Consider the following 21033-nt stretch of genomic DNA (forward strand, 5'->3'; position numbering starts at 1 on the left):
CCAGCAGTGACTTTGTATTGTGGGAGAAGCGTCTGCCATTTGTAGCCACAGTTTGAATAGCCTGTGGCCCCATCGCCCGCTATCAAATTACCAGTAATAGCAGCTAATCCCGGCCACTAACATAGGCACCACCCATATTACCTGGGCACCCAAATTAACTGCTTTGGTTAATCAGTTCATCTCCACATTAGTCTCTTCCTTGTAAAAGGCTCAAAACATCCTATTTGACCACATCTTTTTAGCCTCTAAAGCAGGCATATGCAAAGTCTGGCCCACAGGCCAATCATGGCCCGAGGTTAGATATTCAGTGGCCTGGATCAGAGTTAGTTATTTTTGACCCGCAGGAACAAGCAGAAAAAATTAAGCACGTATGTCGACATGCAGTTCCTCTTTTGAACTCATGGTGGCGGCACTTCATAACATTCTAAGAGATGCCATATTTATGATGGGTATGAAAATCATATTATTTTGATGGTCAGGATCCACTGAGTATTCTCATATTAAATGTATGCAGCTGACATACCCAGCAACCGGAGTATTAAACTTCCCAGTAACAGAGTATCGTGCAATACTAGTCTAGTGTCAATGAGACCAATTAATTTTTTTTTGAGGAATGTAAATTTATCATTTGTGTGCAATACACAGGGTCTGCTATGGGGGAGGGGTGACTGTTTCAGAGCTGAGTCCTATATACGCAAAAGGGTGAAACCTGATAACAGTTCTCCATTTCTTACCATCCTAATGCTGGATACACACGGTGCGTTCCCGCACTCAATGCGCCGCCCGATTCCCGTCGATTCGCAGCCGCTCGATTATTTCCGACATGTCCGATTCGCGTTTCGATGGATCGTTAGGTCGATTTGGCATACTTGACATGACAATCGACCTAACAATCATCGAAATGCGCTCGGAAATGCTCCTAAATAATCGAGCGGCGCATCGAGTGCGGGAACGCACCGTGTGTATCCAGCATTAGGATTGCAAGCAGCCAGCATGAGAACCAAGGCCGGTGGCCATTTTGTCTTTTACTCTGGACATACAGTATTTTTTCCAACTTTAAGTATTTTCTTTTGTTTTACCTTTTTATTGTATCTGGGTTAGCATTGTCTCTAGAATTGTTACCTTTAATTATTTGTTGTATTTATTATTTATATTGCATTTACAATAAACTGCTTCAGGCCAGTTTCTCAGCTGCCCTGCTTTCAGCCATACAGAAAGAATCCTAGCCTTCCTGAAATGTCACTACCCTGATGTATTGTATCATTTAGCCAGAGCAGTGTTTAACAATTTTTATTCACAGGTTTAGAATCAGTCAGCGTAGGTCGTTTTGTCCTTCACAGAGCGGGTTTCCCGTTTTCCTGGGTAAAAGGGATGGTGGCAGCCCTGTGTCTGAAATAGTGTGTAGTTTTGTGTTTCTGTGTAGCTCGCTCACTCCCTTCTAGTCGGTCTGCTGCCCAATTCCAGTGGTAGCAGCCAGGGCTGTGGAGTTGAGAAGTCGGAGCAATTTTGGGTACCTGGAATCAGGGGGTTCATAAACTGAAGAGTCTGAGTTGGATGATTTTTGGACCGACTACACAGGCCTGGTTTCAGCGCACAGATTGCATCCACAAGGTTGGATGGTCTGTGTGTTGAAATAGATTAGAAGGCATTGAGCGGTCCGGCCACTAGGGGGACGTGTGACACCTGGGGCTCCTTCCAGCCCCCTTCAGGCTGTTGGCTTTGTCGCCGTCCTGGGCCTCCTCAAGTCCTCTGCTGTTGTCCCAATAAATCTGTCAGTCGGTGCATACCGCCCCATCGCGCTCCTCTGCAGCGCATATGCAGTACGTGAAAACTGACCGTTATGCCTGTATGGCCAGAGGATGATCGAGGTGGTGAGAGAGCCAACAGATTGAAGGGTGCTGGAGGAAGCTCCATGTATGTATGACTTTTTTTCCCTCCATCTCTGGTTTTCTTTAAGGTGAACTCAGTTTTTTTGAGAATCATGCACAAGGGCCCATACTGGACCACTCACTTCCATAGGAAGATGTGCAAAAATCAACCGCTAGACTACAAAATGGCTGCGTATAGCTGGCTAAACCATCTGCACACTATTGCCAGAGAAGCTTGCCGTCAAAGGGGATAACCCATAACACAAGAGGAAAGGGGAGTGAGAAGCTGTACAAGACAGTGCTGTGTGCTTTTTAGCAAAGTATAGTTCCCTGTAGCTGGCATACAAGGCTTTAGAAGCTTAAACTGTATCCTTTAATTGATGGCAAACAATGGAGATCAATAAGAGAGGTTGATGTAGCACCTGAGCAAAGAATGAACGGGAGCCGTGCCAAGTAGTTCATGGGTGGACCACACAGGAGAGATACAGTTTAGTCGGGATGTGGTGAGGCTTTGCACTAGCATGTCTCGTATTAGGTGCAGAGGCAATATTGTGGAGAGGAGAGGTGGTGGTACACACACAAGCTGGATCTAGTATGCAACCTGTAAGATCTGGAAAAGAAAACAATCTACCTGTCCATTCCAGGCCCCAGGCACAAGGCTGAAAGACTGGAATTAACAGAACAGCCCAGTGACTAGCACTTAAAGGAGCTTAACAATGGTAGCTTACAGATCTCACTCTGCACAGATTTCCAGTCATTCAGAATTACTTACTTCAACATTTCGCAACAAATGCAAAGCAATAAACTGCCCTGTTTTTTTAAACCCGTGCCAGATAAAATGACCTTTGATTTTAGCAATAACAATGGGTGTTGCACACGTTTGCCCAGTCCAAATCTTCTACAAAATTGCTCAATACTCCAACTGTGCTTTTAAAACGAACTTAAACCTTCTGACAAAAATGTGTCTGCAAGAATACAAAGCATACACTATAGGCTTCTCTAACAGTCAAAGGTTAGACGTACTATACAGATTGCTGGATGCATGTGGCAGGGCCAGTCTCTCCCCTGCCCTACAGAATAGGACCAGGTGATCAGAATTGAAACAAGAGACCAGAAAGAGTTGGTAAATGTCACAGTCAGCGATACCTGCAGCTGAGCCATGCTTTTATGGCACAGTTCAAGTCTCAAGGCAGTTTCTCTGCTTATGCAGTCCCATGCCCCCGAGGGAAAATATTGCAAAAGAGTAACTGGAATAGGTCATCTCTGTACTCTACCAAACATTTCCGCAGGGCTGTGGAGTTGGAGTCTGAGCATTTTTGGGTACCTGGAGTCAGTCAATGGTTTCCTAACCTGAGAAGTCAGAGTGGGATGATTTTTGCACCAAAACTACAGCCCTGGTAAGCATTAGACTAAGGAGACAGAGTCAAGGAGTCTGACCCATTTTGGGTACCTGGAGTCTGAGTTGGAGGTTTCATAAACTGAGGAGTCGGAGTCAGATGAATTTTGTACCAACTCCACAGCCCTGCATTTCCTCCCAGAGGTGAACAACACTATACAATTGCTGCAGAGATGGCGTGAGGATGTCCCTAACCTGTCTGAAGAAATTTGACAGTTCTGGGATACATCTACAAAGTACCAGTTACAGCCTGTGATGGGTTGATCTCACTGAAGTTCTTGCACAGGAGTTACATCACACCGCTCTGACTTCAGAATATTCATACTGGCGCCACCGGTTTATGCATCAGATTGTCACAAACCAATGCAGACTTTGCCCATGTGGTCTGGCACTGCAATATGATGCAACAATACTTGACTCTTGTCCACGTAGAGATGCAAAAAAATTTTGATGTCAGTATACCACTGACACCTCTTACTCTGTTACCTAAATGATGAGGTACTGTCTTCCGACAAAATGTTGGCATTTAGGTCAATTCCAACATATGCCCGCCAAATCATTCCAAAATGGAATCAAACCATGCCCCCATTAAAGAGGAACTGTGTATCTTATGTGCATAGAGAGCTTGCACAATTAACACAAGTGTGTACAAAGACAAATGTCATAACAAAAAAAAAAAAAAGGTATGGAGGCGCTGGATTTCGTACTGTAAGCTAAAATTAAGCGACTAGCACATGGTTGTTTGTTTACTGTTAATTGATAATGGGTGGTTTCTGAGGTGAGAACATCCACACCAGGATCAGAGATGATGGGATACTGTAATGTTTAAATTCTGTTGTATACTGGCTTTGAGACTCTATGCAGCGGGGAACGGTTTCATTCTGTTACTATTCGTATCGTTTGTGCTGTTCTGTTTTACAACAAAAAGGACAATAAAAACTTTTTTTTTTTTTTTTTGAAAAAAGGAGTCAGCATTATTTTTAAGGCAATCCTTTTTTGGTTAAAGTTATCTCAACCGAACAGAAAAGAGTTTCACTTACATGGGGCTTCTACTAGGCCCCTGCAGTCACCCTGTGCCGTCACTCAACAATCCTCCAGTCCCCTGCTGCTTCCAAGTTTTGTTTTCACCCGACTAGCCAGTTGATTGCCATTGTGCCCGCAGATCCTCATTCAGTTGCATAGTTATTTGGGTTGAAAAAAAGACATACGTCCATAGAGTTCAACCAGATAAACAAAGTACAACATCAGCCTACTCCCTCACATATCCCTGTTGATCCAGAGGAACCCTTCCAAGGCATGGTCCAATTAGCCCCAAAAGGGAAAAAAATCCTTCCAGACTCCAGATGACAATCAGACAAAATCCCTGGATAAACACCACTGGGCATTACCCAGTAAAGCTCCCATCGCCGGGAGCATCCTGCACAAGCGCAGTACGAGATTTCCAAGTACTGTGCAGAAAGAGGACGTGCGTGGCCAGGGTCACACAGGCGCAGTGGCCATTATCCAGTCGGGGGAAAATGAAACTTAGCCATAGCAGGGAACCGGAGGATGATTGAGGACCGGCGCAGGTACAGGACGGCTGCAGGGGGCTGGTAGGAGCCAAAGGTAAGTGAAACATTTTCTTTCCACAGAACAAACGTGTCAGGTGCCACGGCCATTACTTGTCTAGTGGTCATGCTGAACCTCAGTCTTCTCTGCATTTTGAATGTCTGACCCAGAACAAACATCCATATCAGGTGTGTAGCACAACACTAGCCATAATCTGAATGGACTCACTCCTTGGCGGGTCCTCACTCACAGACACCATGGGAAGAAGTTTAAAGCACAACTGAAGTGAGAGGGAAATGGAGGCTGCCATATTTATTTCCTTTTAAACAATACCAGTTTCATGGCAACCATGCTGATCTATTTGGATGCAGTGTCTAAATAACACCAGAAAGAAGCATGCAGCTAATCTTGTCAGATCTGACAATGTCAGAAACACCTGATCTGCTGCATGCTTGTTCAGGGTCTATGGCTAAAAGTATTAGAGGCAGAGGAGCAGCAGGATAGCCCAGCAACTGGTATTGCCTAAAAAGAAATAAATATGGCAGCCTCCATGTCCCTCTCACTTCAGATGTCCTTTAAGTGGCAAGCTGTTGGGAAAAGGGCTTAAAATTGCAACCTTTAAAAGTAAGCCCTATAAAAGTAGAATCAAGCCCAGTTTCCCAAAAAAACTTTTGTGCAGCAAGGATGAATCTGCCTGTCATTAACATGCTTGGTGCACCTCTGCCTATAAGGCCCAGAAAGGAGTTTGTCATGGTTACATATTGTCCAGTAACAACAGCACTATACACTTTACATGGGGGGAGGAGGCTGAGATTTCCAGGCTGATGAGCCCTTCCTACCAACTGCTACAATACACAAAGTGGACAAGGTCATATGGGGGAGAGAAGATGGAGACAAACAGCAGGAGACCATTGGTTGCTTCTGCAGTATTAGGTGTGCATATTAGAGCGCTTTCCTGACAGTGCTGTCAGAGCATTTTTATTTTTTTCTAAACCGCTCCCCTTGACTTGCATTAAAACCGTGGAAAAATCATGATTTTAATGCAAGTCAATGGGAGCATTTAAAAAAAAACAAAAAAAACGCTCAGACAATCAGAAAAGTGCTCGCAGTGCGTCTCAGGCCTAAGCCGGATAACTTTAAGCTCTTGCCCCCATCCACCCCAAGTAGCAATACTTTATTCTAAATTGAATGTACATTGCAAACAATACACATTCAAGACCACTCGAAATGCCAATCCAATGAATCTGCCTCTAACATTTTAGAGACAAGATACCTAGGTATTAAAGCACGTGTTTTTCGATTATATGAACAGAAAAACCAAAACCACTGACACCTAAAGTGCCTTTTGCATGAGTAAAATCTAATATCTCTGAAGATCTATAGATTAGCAGTGTCAGCACTGGCATCAACAAGGAACATACTGTAAAGATCTGATTCATCCAGAATCTCAGACTTGATAATTTCTTCAATGACATCTTCAAGGGTTACCAGGCCCATCACCTCGTAGAATGGATCTCCCTCTCCTTCACTGTTCACCTTCTGTACAATGGCCAGGTGGGACTTTCCTAGGAGACCAAAACAAATATGATGAATAAAAAGATGCAAAGATATTAGCTTTAACATCCTCCAATACATTCCATAAAAAATGGATAGAAAAACGGATAGCTTAAAGAGAAACTAATGAAAAAAAAGGCCCAGGAACAAGCCTATTGATAGCCCTCAAAGGCTTAGGAAGAGAGAGTTTTTAGCTTTTTCTTAAATCTGTCCAAAGATGGGGCCTCTTGCACCGATTGTGAAAGTGAGTTCCATAGAGTAGGGGCTGCATGGGAAAAGGCCCGAGCACCAAATGTTTAAAGGGACTCAGAGCTGAATTAAAAAATGTTTTATACTTACCTGGCAGGGCCCAGGTATGCTGGAGAGAGACGCAAATAGCGCACTTCTCCGGCGTAGACTGGCCCCAACTGACAAAAGTGCAGGGACCCGGTATCGGAAATGCAAGCAGAGGAGGATGGCGGTGTGGGAGCGATCCCTGTGCATGGGGCTGGAGGAAGCCCCAGGTATGTATATAGTTTCCTTTAGTTCAGCTCTGAGTCCCTTTAAGAGGATCCTGGGAATAACCAAACAATGTTATTTGCAGAGCGGAGGGTCTGTAGAGGGGCTATATGTTCAAATAGATCCGCTATGTATTTGGGTACCCAGTGTTCTCCCCAGAATGTTTTTTTCCACCCGGGTGGCATGAAAAAAAGTACCCGGGGGGGGGGGGGAATGCAGTGCTGGCGCAATTCTGCTTGTACCACAGGAGGAGGAGGATGGGGAGGAGAGCCAAATGACAGCCGGGTGCTCACCAAAATGAGGCGGGTGGAGCACCCAGCTAAAAGAGCCTGGGGAGAACACTGGGTCCCATTGTGGTTTAGCTCCTTGAATGTCAACAGGCAGATCCTAAAATTACCGTAATTCTCCATTTTACTGGCAACCAGTGAAGAGTTTGCACTACTGGGGTGAGCTGCGGGCAGGGGGTTGGCATTGGCTTGGAGTCTGGCTGCTGCATTCCGTACTAGTTGTAAGGGGCACAGAACTTTTTCTGGGGATCCTATGAAAAGGGCATTGCAGTAAGTCCAGGTCTGAGGATACAATTGTATGAACTAGAGTAGGTAGGTCTTCAGCTGGGATTAGGGGTTTAATTTACGCTATATTTCTCAGATGGAAGAATGAGGATATGTCTGAGTATTAGTTTTCTACCCAGGATAACCCCCGGGTTATACCCAGTGTTTATACTTCATGGCTTCTCCCCAATTGCTCGTTTTAAGTGGGGAGAGGTTTTCCATCATATGTGGATCGCCTAGAACAAACATCTGTTTTGTTAGAGTTCAGCCTCAACCAGCTGGTGTTCATCCAGTTTTGTAATTCCACTAGACCAGTGATCTGCAAACTTGGCTCTCAAGCTGTTAAGGAACTACAAGTCCCACAATGCATTACAGGAGTCTGACAGCCACAGTCATGATTCACAAAGGCAAATGCATTGTGGGACTTGTAGTTCCTTAAAGGGGCACTATGGTTAAATAACTGGTTATAATGTCATTTAATATAAAATATGTGCAAGTGTAGCAATGTTTAACACATAAATTGTGGCAGAAAAAAAGTCTATTTCAATATTACATTACCCTTAGTTACAGATGAGTGGCGTCAGCAGAGGAAATTATCTGACGCCAAATCAGCACATACCATTGTGCAGTAGGAGGCAGCTTATCAGCTGTTTGAGCTGCTGTTTTAATCCCCCCTTTGATGTTTTGTGAGAGGACTCCTCCAACTCCTATAACGGCTCACTCGCTCACTCATGCAGTTTTATTACTCATCTCAGCCGCCGTACGTCTCAGGACTTTGACATACGGCTCTGATGAAAAGAATGCAGGACACAGATACAGCTCAGAGAGCTGGTCTCCACAGCAACGGACAACGTGTCCGTTCCTGAGCCAGCTGGGATGCCTCAGCCAGGAGCATTTTTTCATCAGAGCCGTATGTCAAAGTCCTGAGACGTACGGCGGCTGAGATGAGTAATAAAACTGCACGAGTGAGCGAGAGTGAGCCGTTATAGGAGTTGGAGGAATCCTCTCTTGAAATATCAAAGGGGGGATTAAAACAGCAGCTCAAACAGCTGATAAGCTGCCTCCTACTGCACAATGGTATGTGCTGATTTGGCGTCAGATAATTTCCTCTGCTGACGCCACTCATCTGTAACTAAGGGTAATGTAATATTAAAATAGACTTTTTTTCTGCCACAATATATGTGTTAAACATTGCTACACTTGCACATATTTTATATTAAATGACATAACCAGTTATTTAACCATAGTGCCCCTTTAACAGCTGGAGAGCCAAGTTTGCAGATCACTGCACTAGACAGGTATTGATGGATGCTGATGGGTCGTGTGTAAGGCTTGAAGGACAGATACAGTTGTGTGCCGTCTGTGTAACAATGGTATCCTAGGCCATAGGTCTGGACTATTTTGCACACTGAGAGCATGTAAACTGCAAAGAGTAATGGTGATAGCACAGAACCCAGTGGGACTCCATAGCCAAGTGGCACTGGATTAGAATAGTGGGTGCCCAGGCACACTTGCTGTGTCATGTCCGACACAAAGGACTGAACACGGCATCAATTAGGCCGCAGTATTCCTTTAATTGTTGGATTAATATTCCATGATCAACGGTATGAAAAGCTGCAAACACGTCAAGAATCCGAATTAAGCATTCACCCTTGTATTTTGCTGTAAGTAGATCATTTAGTACCTAGACTAGTGCCGTTTCAGTGCTGTGCCTTTTCCTGAATCCTAACAGAAAGGTATCAAATATGTCCACTGTAAGCCTGGCTTTTAGCTGGTTGGCGACTGCCTTTTGGATTTTTTGACAGGAATAGTTAGCCACAGTTCTGTGACAGTTTCTTCAAGAGGGCTTTTATGATTTATTTCTTTAGTGCCTCTGGGTATAGCCTGCTTTGCAAGAAGAACCAAGTTATTTTGTGTAGTGCTGGTCTGATCAGCTCATAGCACTGCATTAAGGAACCAGTTGGACCACGATCCAGGTCTCAAGTAGTAGGGCGGAGACTTTGGATGAGATCACAAATATCTTCCTCACTCCAAGTGTCAAGGACAATTTGTATACTTATATTGGCTGAGCCTCCTCTTTGGTGCTGAGAAAGTTCCTGGCTACCCCTGAAAATCTGTCCCCCATCTTTCTCTCCTCCTAGATGACTTGTCCCTCCTTGATGACTTGTTCTCATTTGTTCCTGAATTTTTTTGGATCTTGGCACGATGTCTAGCTTTTGAGGTGCTTTTGGTCTACTTCTCTGTGTCAGATAGCTCCTATTTAAGTGATTTCTTGATTGAAACAGGTGTGGCAGTAACCAGGCCTGGGGGTGACTACAGAAATTGAACTCAAGTGTGATAGACCACAGTTAAGTTATTTTTTAACAAGGGGGCAATCACTTTTTCACACAGGGCCATGTAGATTTGGAGTTGTTTTTTTTTCTCACTAAATAATAAAAACCATCATTTAAAACTGCATTTTGTGTTCAATTATGTTATCTTTAACTAATAGTTTACGGTTTTTGATGAGCAGAAACATTTAAGTGTGACAAACATGCAAAAGAATAGGAAATCAGGAAGGGGGCAAATAGTTTTTCACATCACTGTATTAGTGCAATGTGGGTATTTAAATGATACAGATAGCGCTGTCAGACTTTAAACTCAGGTCAATTAATGTTACCAGTTTGGCACTTATCACACTACTTTTTCATATTTGGCTTAATGTAGTGTCTCGTACATTTCAGAGGATGTAAGACACTTGGAGGACACGTGAGGTTGGGAATGACAGCCCCCTCAGTGTTTTTGGCCTCCCAAATAGAGCTCCTTTCTGGAGTTATGACTTGCCCGGGTCAGCTTATCCCGTCTATGGGAAAATTGCTCCATTGGCACCACCCAAACGCCAGTTATTACAGAAAACAAATACAGAGATAATTAAAGTGACAATTGAGCAATGCTCTCGGATGACAAAAATACAATGTGTGCTGTGTGTGTGCAGGATATAAACTGGGTACAGAGTGCCAGGCAGGTTATTACGCAATGAAAGGTAATTACATACTTCCAGATCTCCCCTATATCCCCTTCATTAAATAGCTCAGGCAGAAATTAGAAATGACTTTTGGGCCAGGAGGACGTTGAGGGGGAAGGGGGCTATATTAATGCCAGCTCCGCTGCGTACACAAGGTCACATGCCTGCATCAGACCAAACAATGATGTCCCTTATTAGTTAGGAAACCTGTCTGAGAGCAATCTAGCCAACTGCTGTCACCCCACAAAAGGCAGACATTTATTTTTAGAATTAGATAAAGCGAGTGTATTGCTACTCGCATAATAAAAACAGAATATGCCGTTACTGTCTCAGCAGATATATAATGAATGAATGCAAGTCTCATACAAAGAGCCCCATGACAAATGGTACAAGGTCATCCAAGAGCTGTGAGCTGAAGTCCCAGTGAGGATACCACCTCTGTTACTAGCTAGGATTGCATTATGCTGCAGTACATAAGCCATTCATTCAAGGCAAGCATCTGAGGCATCCAGCAATCCTACACAGCCAGCACTGTGGTGTCCACGATAAAGTACTACAGATCAGAGGCCTTAGAATTAATGGCATCACTGAGACACCAGCAATGATATTGGGCTCAATTCACAAAGCACTACTGCATGAGGCATTAGGCCTGAATGATTTTAGGAAGATATTTAATTGAGCGATTTGTCTGAAATTGCAATTTCGATTAGATTCACGATTTCCTTCAAATCAAGCTTTGTTCCCACTCTTTGCCTGTTTGTTCCCCCTCTGTCCCCCTGTCTTTGTGCCCCCTTTGCCTCTTTATGCCTCCTCTGGGTCTTTCTCTTGCCCCCTTTGTGCTTCTGTGCCTCCTCTGTCTCCCCAAGCTGCATCAGTTCTGATTATGGCTTCAAGCACGAGTCTGGCAATGCCAGTCTATCCACCTTGCCTCCTGTAGGCTCTAATGCACAGAGTACTTCCTGTATGTCATGTGACACGGAGTTTTGCCAAGCACAAGAGCCGGCAGATGATGATAGACCAAGGACAGCGTTTCAACTCATGCGGAAGGTATGTCCAACACTGCGGGCTGCACGCGCTGGGACTTTGGGAAAGTTTGATGCCACTTCTTCAAACTTCCCCATGTGGAAATTACGTGATCGTGATAATTGCCGCTTTGACGATTCCGAAGTTGTGATCTTGGTGATCACAATTTCGGTTTAAATTCGATTTATCTTTAAGGCCTATGAGGCATAGCAGGAAACAGCTGATTTTACCGAACATTTTGTCACGTCAATTAAAAATTACCAACTAGTGAGGTAAACTCCCAAATTTGTGAGGTAAATACCTTATACCACAAACTATAACATGCGGTAAAAAGTGAGATTTTCTGTATTTAGAAACTGTAACCAAGAATTGAACTTCATCCCAATCAGTAGCCGATACCCCCTTTCCCAGGAGAAATCTTTTCCTTTTCTCAATTGGATCATCAAGGGGTTCTGTATGGCTGATTTTGTGGTGAAACCCCTCCCACAGTGTGACGTCAGCACCTCATAGCTCTGAGGTCCTGACATCACACTGTGGGAAACTTGTTGCATTGTGGGAAACAGCGGTTTCCATCTGCCAAAAAAGAAAGCAGCATCTCCTTCCAGTAACATCACTTGCCAGCAGTAAAAATGTCACCATGTGATAAATGTCTGAATGTAAATCAGGGAGAGGAAAGATTTTACAATGGGCAAACACTGACTAAATCATTTATACATAATTATTGTAAAAATGAAGCAATTTTTATTACATTATTTTCACTAGCGTTCCTCTTTAACCTCCAGGCTGGGGCTGTCAATGTAACAGCTATTTGTGATGTTAGTACTTCTGACGTGCGGTTTAATGGCGCATAAAAAAAAAAAAAAAAAAAAAAAAAAAAAAAAAGCCACCGCATAATTCACCTATTCCGGGTTCCCATCGCCGCTTCTGTCATCCTGTCAGCTCTCCCGTTCCGCCAGTTTCTTTTAGTAAATGCCGCCATCTTGACAACAACGGTGCTGACTGGGGAGTACACCTGAAGTACTACCGAGTCATCTCCATTGCTGTGAAGTTGCATCCGCATATACAAGAGGACACTGTGGCAGAACAGCAAAGCCAAAAGGACAGAAGGGGTGGCAAAGGAAACCTGGAGTAGGAGTGTTGTGCAGTGATTTTTTTTTTTAAACAGGCTATTAAAAATTAAGTAGGAGGGGTTGTTCAAGTGGGCGTGGCCTAGGGAGGAAGAGGCATTGTTAGGAGAAATGCCAGTTCCTCCCTGCCCATAACTGACATTCTAAACCAGTCAAATAATTCATCTGAGCAGAACAAGGACCGCAGCGGGCACTATACAAAAAGGATGGTGCTGTGACATATGTCACAGCCTCACATATACAACAGAAAAAGTTCAGAGGTACTTGAAGGATAAAAAGCGTGTTAAGAAGGAGCAAGAAAGGGAATCTGAAGTCAAAGAAAAGACAACAAAAAAACAACATTTGTAAAGTGCTTTTCTCCCATAGAACAAAATGCATAAGTGTGGCTCAGACCAGTAATTGATTGATAGGTAAATTGTGGTACACAGGAAGAATTTTACAAGTATGCAAAATGCCAGGCTAAACATGTAGCTTTTCAGTCTAGATTTGAATAACTGAGGGATAGTGCTATCTTTACTGGGTGTGGTAGGGAGTTCCAAAGGGTAGGGGCAGCATGACAGAAGCTCTGGCTCCAAAGGTTTTCAGGTGCACTCAGAAAGTAACCAAGTTTATGGATCCTGCTGATCTGAAGTTGTGAGAGGTGTGGTGCAGATTCAGTAAGTCCTGCATGTATCCAGGACCCAAACTGTGTAGATACTTGAATGTCAACAGTCCAACTTAAAACTATTCAAGAATGTAAGAAAGTTAATGAACCGGCCCCCCTCTACCCCCCCCCCCCCCCCTTCCAATTTCACAATAAGGGTTCACGTTAAAACCTGTCCACATAAAATTTAAACAACCACACTCCCACTATACGAGCAATAAAAGTGCAAGTTTATTTCAAAAAAGAAAACAAAAAAACTAGCCATGGTCATTTGTCCATCACTGTTACTCCAACCCTTCCAATAAGGACATGGGTAAAGTCCTGGCCAAGCTGTCACTCAACCTCTTACTTCTTGTACTCAATAGAGGAGGCTGGTTCCGAATACAGGGGGTGCGATTTGGACTGTGGAATATTAATTGTATTCCTGGACGGGGCTTTTAAAGTGTAACAGAGAAAAGTGCAATAAAAATACTTACCTGAATCCTGCAGAGGCTCCCCACATCCTCCTGGCCCCCACTATTGATGCAAGCTTGTCAGAAATGTGATAGCAACTGCAAGCTCCTCTGTCGGTCTCAGTTAGTTGTCACTTGTCTGAATTGCTCGGCTTCTGTGATGCTGGAATGGCTGCGTGACACGCTATGTGCCACTAGCAGGTTATATCCTTTGATTAGGGGCATGAGCTCGCACGCATACACAGAGTTTAACCACTTAAAGGGAACCTAAACTGAGAAGGACATGGATTTTTCCTTTTAAAATAATACCAGTTGCCTGAATTGCCTGCTGAGCCTGTGTCTCTAATACTTTTAGCCACAGCCCCTGAACAAGCATGCAGATCAGGTGCTCTGACTGAAGTCAGACTGGATTAGCTGCATGCTTGTTTCAGGGTGTGATTCAGCCACTACTTCAGCCACAGAGATCAGCTGGACTGCCAGGCAACTGGTATTGTTTAACAGGAAACATCCATATCCTTCTCAGTTAAGGTTCCCTTTAACAACCTCTGCCACGCTTATCTACGCCCCTTTAAAATTCACCTGAGTCACAGGGGCGTAGATAGGCAACTCCTGTTTATTTTCCTGCTGTGCGCGATCGCGTCCGCGTGCATGCGGACGTGCATACGCGTCGGGCACCCGCTGGTCTGTGATTGGCTGATGTGAACATGTGTTCACAAAGCCAATGACAGTGCTTATTCATGCAGAATGTGTGTAAACATTGTATCAGTCACTATGCTGTTACAGTTACTGAGATCACTCCTGAGAGGATCTCGGATAACTAACACAGCATTAGTGACTGATCAGCATCAGTGAGGTTTTTTTTAAATAAATTATACCCCCATTAACCCTTGCCTCCTTTAAATGTGAAAATTGCTGTGGTTTTTAGGTGAAAAACCCCGTGGTAGAGAAGTGGTTAAGGTACGCATGCATGGGACTTGCCATTCATGTCCATGTGCGAACTTGCGTGCCAATTCAGTTTGGCCTGGCCTATAAAAGGCATCCTACAAGGAGGCTCCCAGCTGATACCTTTTTGTGCTTTAGTAAACATTAGTGACCCAGGCTCATATGCAATTCACCTTTTCTCTTGAGTTTTCTCCTAGGTGACATTTTTAAACTTGTTAATAAAATGCCTTTTAAGCCACCAGAAAGAAAATAGTTAAAATAATTAGAATATCACTTTTTCACCTACTTGTTGGTACTTTTGTAGTTGAAAAGTGCTGGAAAGTTATTTTAAATTGAAGATGAAAAATTATCTCCTAGAAGAAAGCTCTGGTGAAAAACTGAATTGCATATGGCCCCCAGTTTTGTTTCTAATCTGATTGGCCTTTGATGGTGACTCAGCTTGTTTGACCATTCCTGCTCTGCATCCCTCTGTATCGACCTTGGCTTGATCTTGTCTTGCTGTCTGCCCCAAGTCATATGGTTATCCGTTCATGACTGAACTTTATGAATCCTGCCTCTTGACCCGGATCTGCTTCAGACTACAAGTACTCTCCTAATAGTGGCATCACCTGTTCTCTCTACCACTGTTAAAGAGTTCCCCTTGAATGCGACCTGGAGGGCACTAGGCAGCTAAATCAATTGTCACTTGTGGGGAGTTTTAGTGAAGACCCATGGTCACTTCGACCCAGTGCTCTTGGGTGCTCTCACCTCAGTGGGAAAGTCAACTGGTTGACCACCAAATATAACACTTCATGCATGGACATTGCGGAGCTATGGAAGCATTTGGGAAGTAACCCATGCTCTTGTGCAGGGGCATGCGTAATCATGCAGGTGTACCACGGTCGTGCTTGTAAATGAAAAGGAGCGTGGGCGTGAACTTCAAGAGAGAGTCCTGAGCAGCAGCAGTGGGGGCAAAGAGGACATGGAACACCTCTGGAGGATCCAGACACTTCCTTCTTCTGAGGTATTTTTAAAAGACAACTGAAGTGAGTGATATGGAGGCTGCCATCTTTATTTCCTTTTAAACAATACCAGTTGCCTGGCAGCCATCTTGGTCTACTTGGCTGTGGTAGTATCTGAATACCACCAGAAACAAGCATGCAGCTATTCTTGTCAGATCTGACAATGTCAGAAACACCTGATCTGATGCATGCTTGTGTTTGGGGTCTATGGCTAAAGTATTTGAGGCAGAGGATCAGCAGGGCTGCCAGGCAACTGGTACTTCTTAAAAGCAAATAAATATGGCAGCCTCCATATCCCTCTCGTTACAGTTGCCCTTTAAGGTTTAGGTTAGTTTTAAGTAGACTTTAAGGGATACCTCTCCTGAGAAGAATAGCAGTTATCTTTATACCTTAATTTTGAAAATGGCTAAATTGCCTTGATGTCATGCTCTTTTGTCTTCAGGAGTTGTAAGTTATTGGAACAAGCATGGAACCAGTAAATTCAGAATCCTGGGTGTGCAAACTTGTTCCAACTGGAGACCACACAACAGTCAGGTGTGCACACTTGTTTCAACTGGAGGCAGCACAACAGTCACACAAGTGACATTTTTAAATCAGGGATAGCGATATCTTCCATAACTTAGGGAGTTATTCTTAGATGTAATCAGCTGGACCAGAGAGGGAGTTAACAAGCAAAACTGGTTCCAGCCAATCTACAGCTTAGAGGTGAATATTAATCAATGATTGAATACAGGATATGAAAATGTCATGAAGCATTAGGTGAAACTGTCCAAATGCTACGCATGCAGCTGTGAGAAATTAAGAGAAGTTTATGAAAGCCGTGACACAGAACTTGTCATGCTTCTGATGACACTCACCCTTCTTGAACTCCTCCAGCACAGCATCCAGTTTGGTGTCACTGAACACAAAGTGGACAGGGTGACTGTAGAAGCGGGTAATAGTGCTGAGAGTGGTGCAGTCATCTGGGTCTACAAAGGCCAAGTCTTTGACATAGAGGATATCCACAATGTTGGAGCGCTCATTTTCATAGACAGGAATACGGGTGTAGCCACTCTCCATGATGCTGGACATCGTGTTAAAGTCCAATATGGCATCGTTGGGAAGCATAAAACAGTCTTCCACTTTGGTCATCACATCTTCCACTGTCTTTGTGCGCAACTCCAAGGCACCCTGAATGATGTTCATCTCTTCACGGACCAACCCACTATATGGCTCAGTAACCTACAACAAAAGGATTACATGTTTAACAGACTGCAGCTATGTGCGCTAATCATACAATGCATGGCTGACGCTTCACCCTTCCTTACTGTTCACTGTCACCTGGCGAGTACTGATACATCAGCCAAATACAATCAGCCTTCACAATACATCAAAGGACAGGAGGATTAGGTGTGCGGGGCCTGTAACTGACATTCTCCTCTCTGCTATCACTTCAGGAAAAGGAAGGCACTTACACTAGTCCAGCTTTTTCAAATATTTAAAAATAATTTGCATCACCTCACTTGCAGTTCAACAATAAATATTTTCAATTGCAGCATAAGACTTTTGCAATATGAATTGAAGTTAAAGCTGTCCTCACTGCCTTGTATGGAGGTCCAGCCTGAACAGCTTTGTGTGAGACAATAACCGCTTAAAGTGAACCTCCAGACTAAAAATCTACTCTGCAGCACTGAAAAGCCTTGGTGTTTCTTTAACAGTTTCACAGCATCAGAACTTTGTTTTTCTTACCAAAGTCTCATTTTTAGCTGCACAGAAGCTAAGCTCTGCCCCATCAAAGAAAACTGCCTGGGCATTTTTCCACTGATGCTGTGCAAAGCATGATGGGATTTCTAATGATTTTCTCATTGCCTAGCAACTGGGAGGGGTGATCAGGACACAGGACAGTTGGAACTGTGTCTCATACTCCATCATCTCCTTTCAACCAAAAACATGGCTGCACTCATAAATCACAAACATTTGCCTGTTCTTTTAAAACCTATAAATTTTAATTAACATAACTAATGTAACTTAATGACAGTATGTTTGTTTAGGCTGAAGTTTCTCTTTAAGTGTCGTACACATGGACAAGACTATCACCCGCTGGTATCCGGACTCTATCCCTTGAGAAACAGCTCAGGGTGGAGTGCTGTACAGGCGCTTCACTAGCCTACAGGACCCGTAGGGCCTCCGCCAACATATTGGGGCCTCTACACATACTAAATTCTTGGCCTGCTGTAACTGGCCATGAACCAGCTAGCATGTGCACGAAACCTTAGGCTACACAGATTGTAAGTGGTGTAGCAAAGACTGCTCACTCAGACATCTGGTAAAACAAAGCCAAAGTAACTCATCTATGTCCACCATGCTGGAATGGCAATGGTCAAATTTTTTTTTAACTACCGGTATATGTAAATTGGGCAACTGCTGTGAACTAGCCTAGAGGCTAGTGACGGGTCTGTACAGTTTCGGCCCTGCACTGTCGCCCGAGTGATTAAGTCCACATCCCTCTTGGGTGGCAGTCCTGGTACTTGTGTATGAGGCTTACCAGTTCTATAACAGTAGACATTAAATTAGATCTCAACAGAAGTCTTCAACAATATTGATCACACCACTGCAGAATCTAATGTCTAATCCATTAGGGACATTGCATAGTGTGTGGGTACCTTATTAGCCATTCCTGCTCTTATCAGCAGGTGATGCACTGCTTTAACTTTCCGTTCCACTGTAATGAGCCATACGGCTCTTTCACACTATAAGCACTGTAGAGCACCAGGATTGTGGAGTCTGAGTTGGAGCAATTTTGGGTACCTGGAGTCAGAGTTGGAGGTTTCATAAACTGAGGAGTCAGAGTTAAATTATTTTTGTACCAAATCCACAGCCCTAATAAGTATTAGACTAAGGAGTCGGAGTCGAGGAGTCGGAGGCATTTTGGGTACCTAGGGTTGGTGATTTCATAAACTGAGGAGTCCGAGTTGGATGATTTTTGTACCGACTCGACAACACTGTAGGGCACACTGCTAAGCAATGCCCCACCGGTTGTGATGTCCTTTTTTGCCAGCTGGACTTATTTTTGCACTATTTATGGATCTACAGAATTTGTACAAAAGCCTGGACAGTAGTGATGTGGTGTGCAGACAAGAGTGAACAAACCCTTACAAAGTTGAAGGACCTCTAGCCTGAAATTAGGAATATATTTTAAAAACATTAAGGGCCTGTTTCCACTACATGCAGATTGGATGCAGAAAAACTGACTCCAATGAATGCCTATGGGATAATCTGCATCAGAAAAATTGCGTTTCGTGAAAACAGGTCCATAGACATTCATTGGTCAATTTTTCTGCATCCAATCTGCGTGTAGTGGAAACAGGCCCTAAAATGCACTGATATAGGTCACATCAACATTTTAGGAGACGTGTCATTGCTCTTTAACATTGATGGTGCTTTCTGGCCAACAATAGAGATGTTATCTTGGTTCTGACTTGCCAAACTCCCTGGGCTGAACTGGAATTTTGCATTTGCCTAATCAGACTCGATGTTAATGATTGATATCTGAAATCTCTCAGATAAAATTACTTTCCAGAACAGATTAGCCCTGTGTGAAGTTCAGGTTCAGCCCATGTTAATTCTGCTTCCTTTAGAAAAAAATGCTAATGTCTAGTCAGGACTTGGCATAATTCTTCCCCAATGGGGGGGGGGGGGGGAGTGGGGGAGGGAACCAAACAGTCCGAACAAATTAACAGAGGTTCTAAACTTTCCACGGTCTATACAAAAATGTAAAAACAGTTCAGTCTTAGGTTAGGCATAAATGTACAGATCAACTTTAAGGACTTGGTAAGTCTGAGACGGTATCAGACTCATCCCCCATCATTACCCCAATCAGCAGTGGCTGGATTTATGGGCTTCCAATCTTCTCCACATTTGTCATTTCTTGGCCAGAACTATTCTCATATGTAATGCTATACAATTGAATCTGTTCTATCTTGGTCTGGTACGCTGGCTCCTCTGCCGGCGACAGACACAAACTACAAAAGGGTCATCAGTTCAGCGGAGAGAATCATCGGAAAACCTCTCCCCCCCCCCTCTGGACCTCCTCTACAACACCAGACTGCACTCCAAAGTTTTGCAAATCGCGTATGATACCTCACACCCAGGCTCCCACTTTTCAGGCAGCTCCGTTCAGGCCAGAGGTATCGGTCCATCTACACCAGGACCTCAAGGCACAGGAACAGCTTCTTCCCCTTAGCGGTCAAATCACTGAACTCTCTCGACCAACTCCCATCTCCCACTACCATCACCACCTTCCCCTCTCCTTAGAACGATCTCCTACTACTAGCCAGAACCGTCCTTTAAGCATGTCTGCACTGCTGAAACCCCACATTTCCTTGTGGAAATGTTTTTCGTATGTAATTACTGTATTGGTTTTGCTTGATGTATGCTACCCAGTTATCTTTGTTATCTCTAGTGTGTGTCCTTTCCGATTTCTTAAGCCCTGTTTTTGTGCCAAGACCAATTCCGGGCACGACCCAGTCGAGCTTGGCGAAAATAAATTGACTGATTCTCTCTAAAGAGACGAGTTGCTATTAATCCTCACATCCACACAAAGAAGCGTTGCTAAAGTTAATTTATAAAGGGTTTTGGCATGTTCATTGCGGGTGGGGTGTTATCTTTTATTTCAAACAGACATGTCTAACGGTACCTATACACTTATAGATTGCCACCTGATGTGCCAAAACAATCGTATCTTCTAGGGCAGTGTTTCTCAACATTTTATAAGTGTGTACCCCTTTTAAAACCCTGTACTCATCGAGTACCCCCTAGCATAGTAATCATGATCACAAGTACCCCTTGACAAATATATATTTAATCGTAGTACATGATAATTGGTTCTAAACAATGTGCAAGCATTTATTATTGCTTTTAAGTAGCTAAAATACTAATTTGATGTTGTTTAAATAAGAATTATAATTTTCTAAATCTCTAAATTTGTTATTCTTGGTTAAGTATATCAAGCCCGAGTACCCCCTGGACCCATCAGAAGTACCCCCTGGGGTACGCGTACCACATGTTGAGAACCTAGGTTCTAGGGAACAATTTAGAGAGGAATAGATTTCTACTACACACTGCACTTAGATTCAATAGACGCCAGCAGGGAATCTATTAGGGCCTGAGCCCACTGCTGCATTTTAAAAAATGCATAGAAATGCATGCGTTTAAGTGTTTCAAAATGCGTTTTGACGCATTTGAAAGTTTTAAAACGCTTAAAAAAAACATGCCTTTCTAAAAACACAGTAGTGGGCTTAGGCCCTTAGTAACAGAACTGAACCGCAGCGGTGCACTGCTCGATGCAGAGCAACGCTATGGGACGATGACTGGCCACAGCTCCTGCCCTGCCCAAGCTAAGTCTTACATTCGGTCCAATCAATACTTTTGATTGACTTATAAGGAAT

General features: G+C 43.6%; 1 protein-coding gene across 1 annotated transcript in view; it reads right to left on the reverse strand.

The window, feature by feature from the left end:
* LOC137562219 (metal transporter CNNM4-like) overlaps nucleotides 1-21033 on the reverse strand; it is a 103749-nt gene that overhangs the window by 65610 nt on the left and 17106 nt on the right. Inside the window, exons 3-4 of the mRNA XM_068273552.1 lie at nucleotides 16465-16828; nucleotides 6234-6377 (exon numbers count right to left, since the gene is read on the reverse strand). Coding sequence (XP_068129653.1) covers nucleotides 6234-6377; nucleotides 16465-16828 — 508 coding nt within the window. The remainder of the gene's footprint in view (nucleotides 1-6233; nucleotides 6378-16464; nucleotides 16829-21033) is intronic.

This window comes from Hyperolius riggenbachi, chromosome 3, assembly GCF_040937935.1.
Source record: "Hyperolius riggenbachi isolate aHypRig1 chromosome 3, aHypRig1.pri, whole genome shotgun sequence".
In the NCBI taxonomy this organism is placed as follows: domain Eukaryota; kingdom Metazoa; phylum Chordata; class Amphibia; order Anura; family Hyperoliidae; genus Hyperolius; species Hyperolius riggenbachi.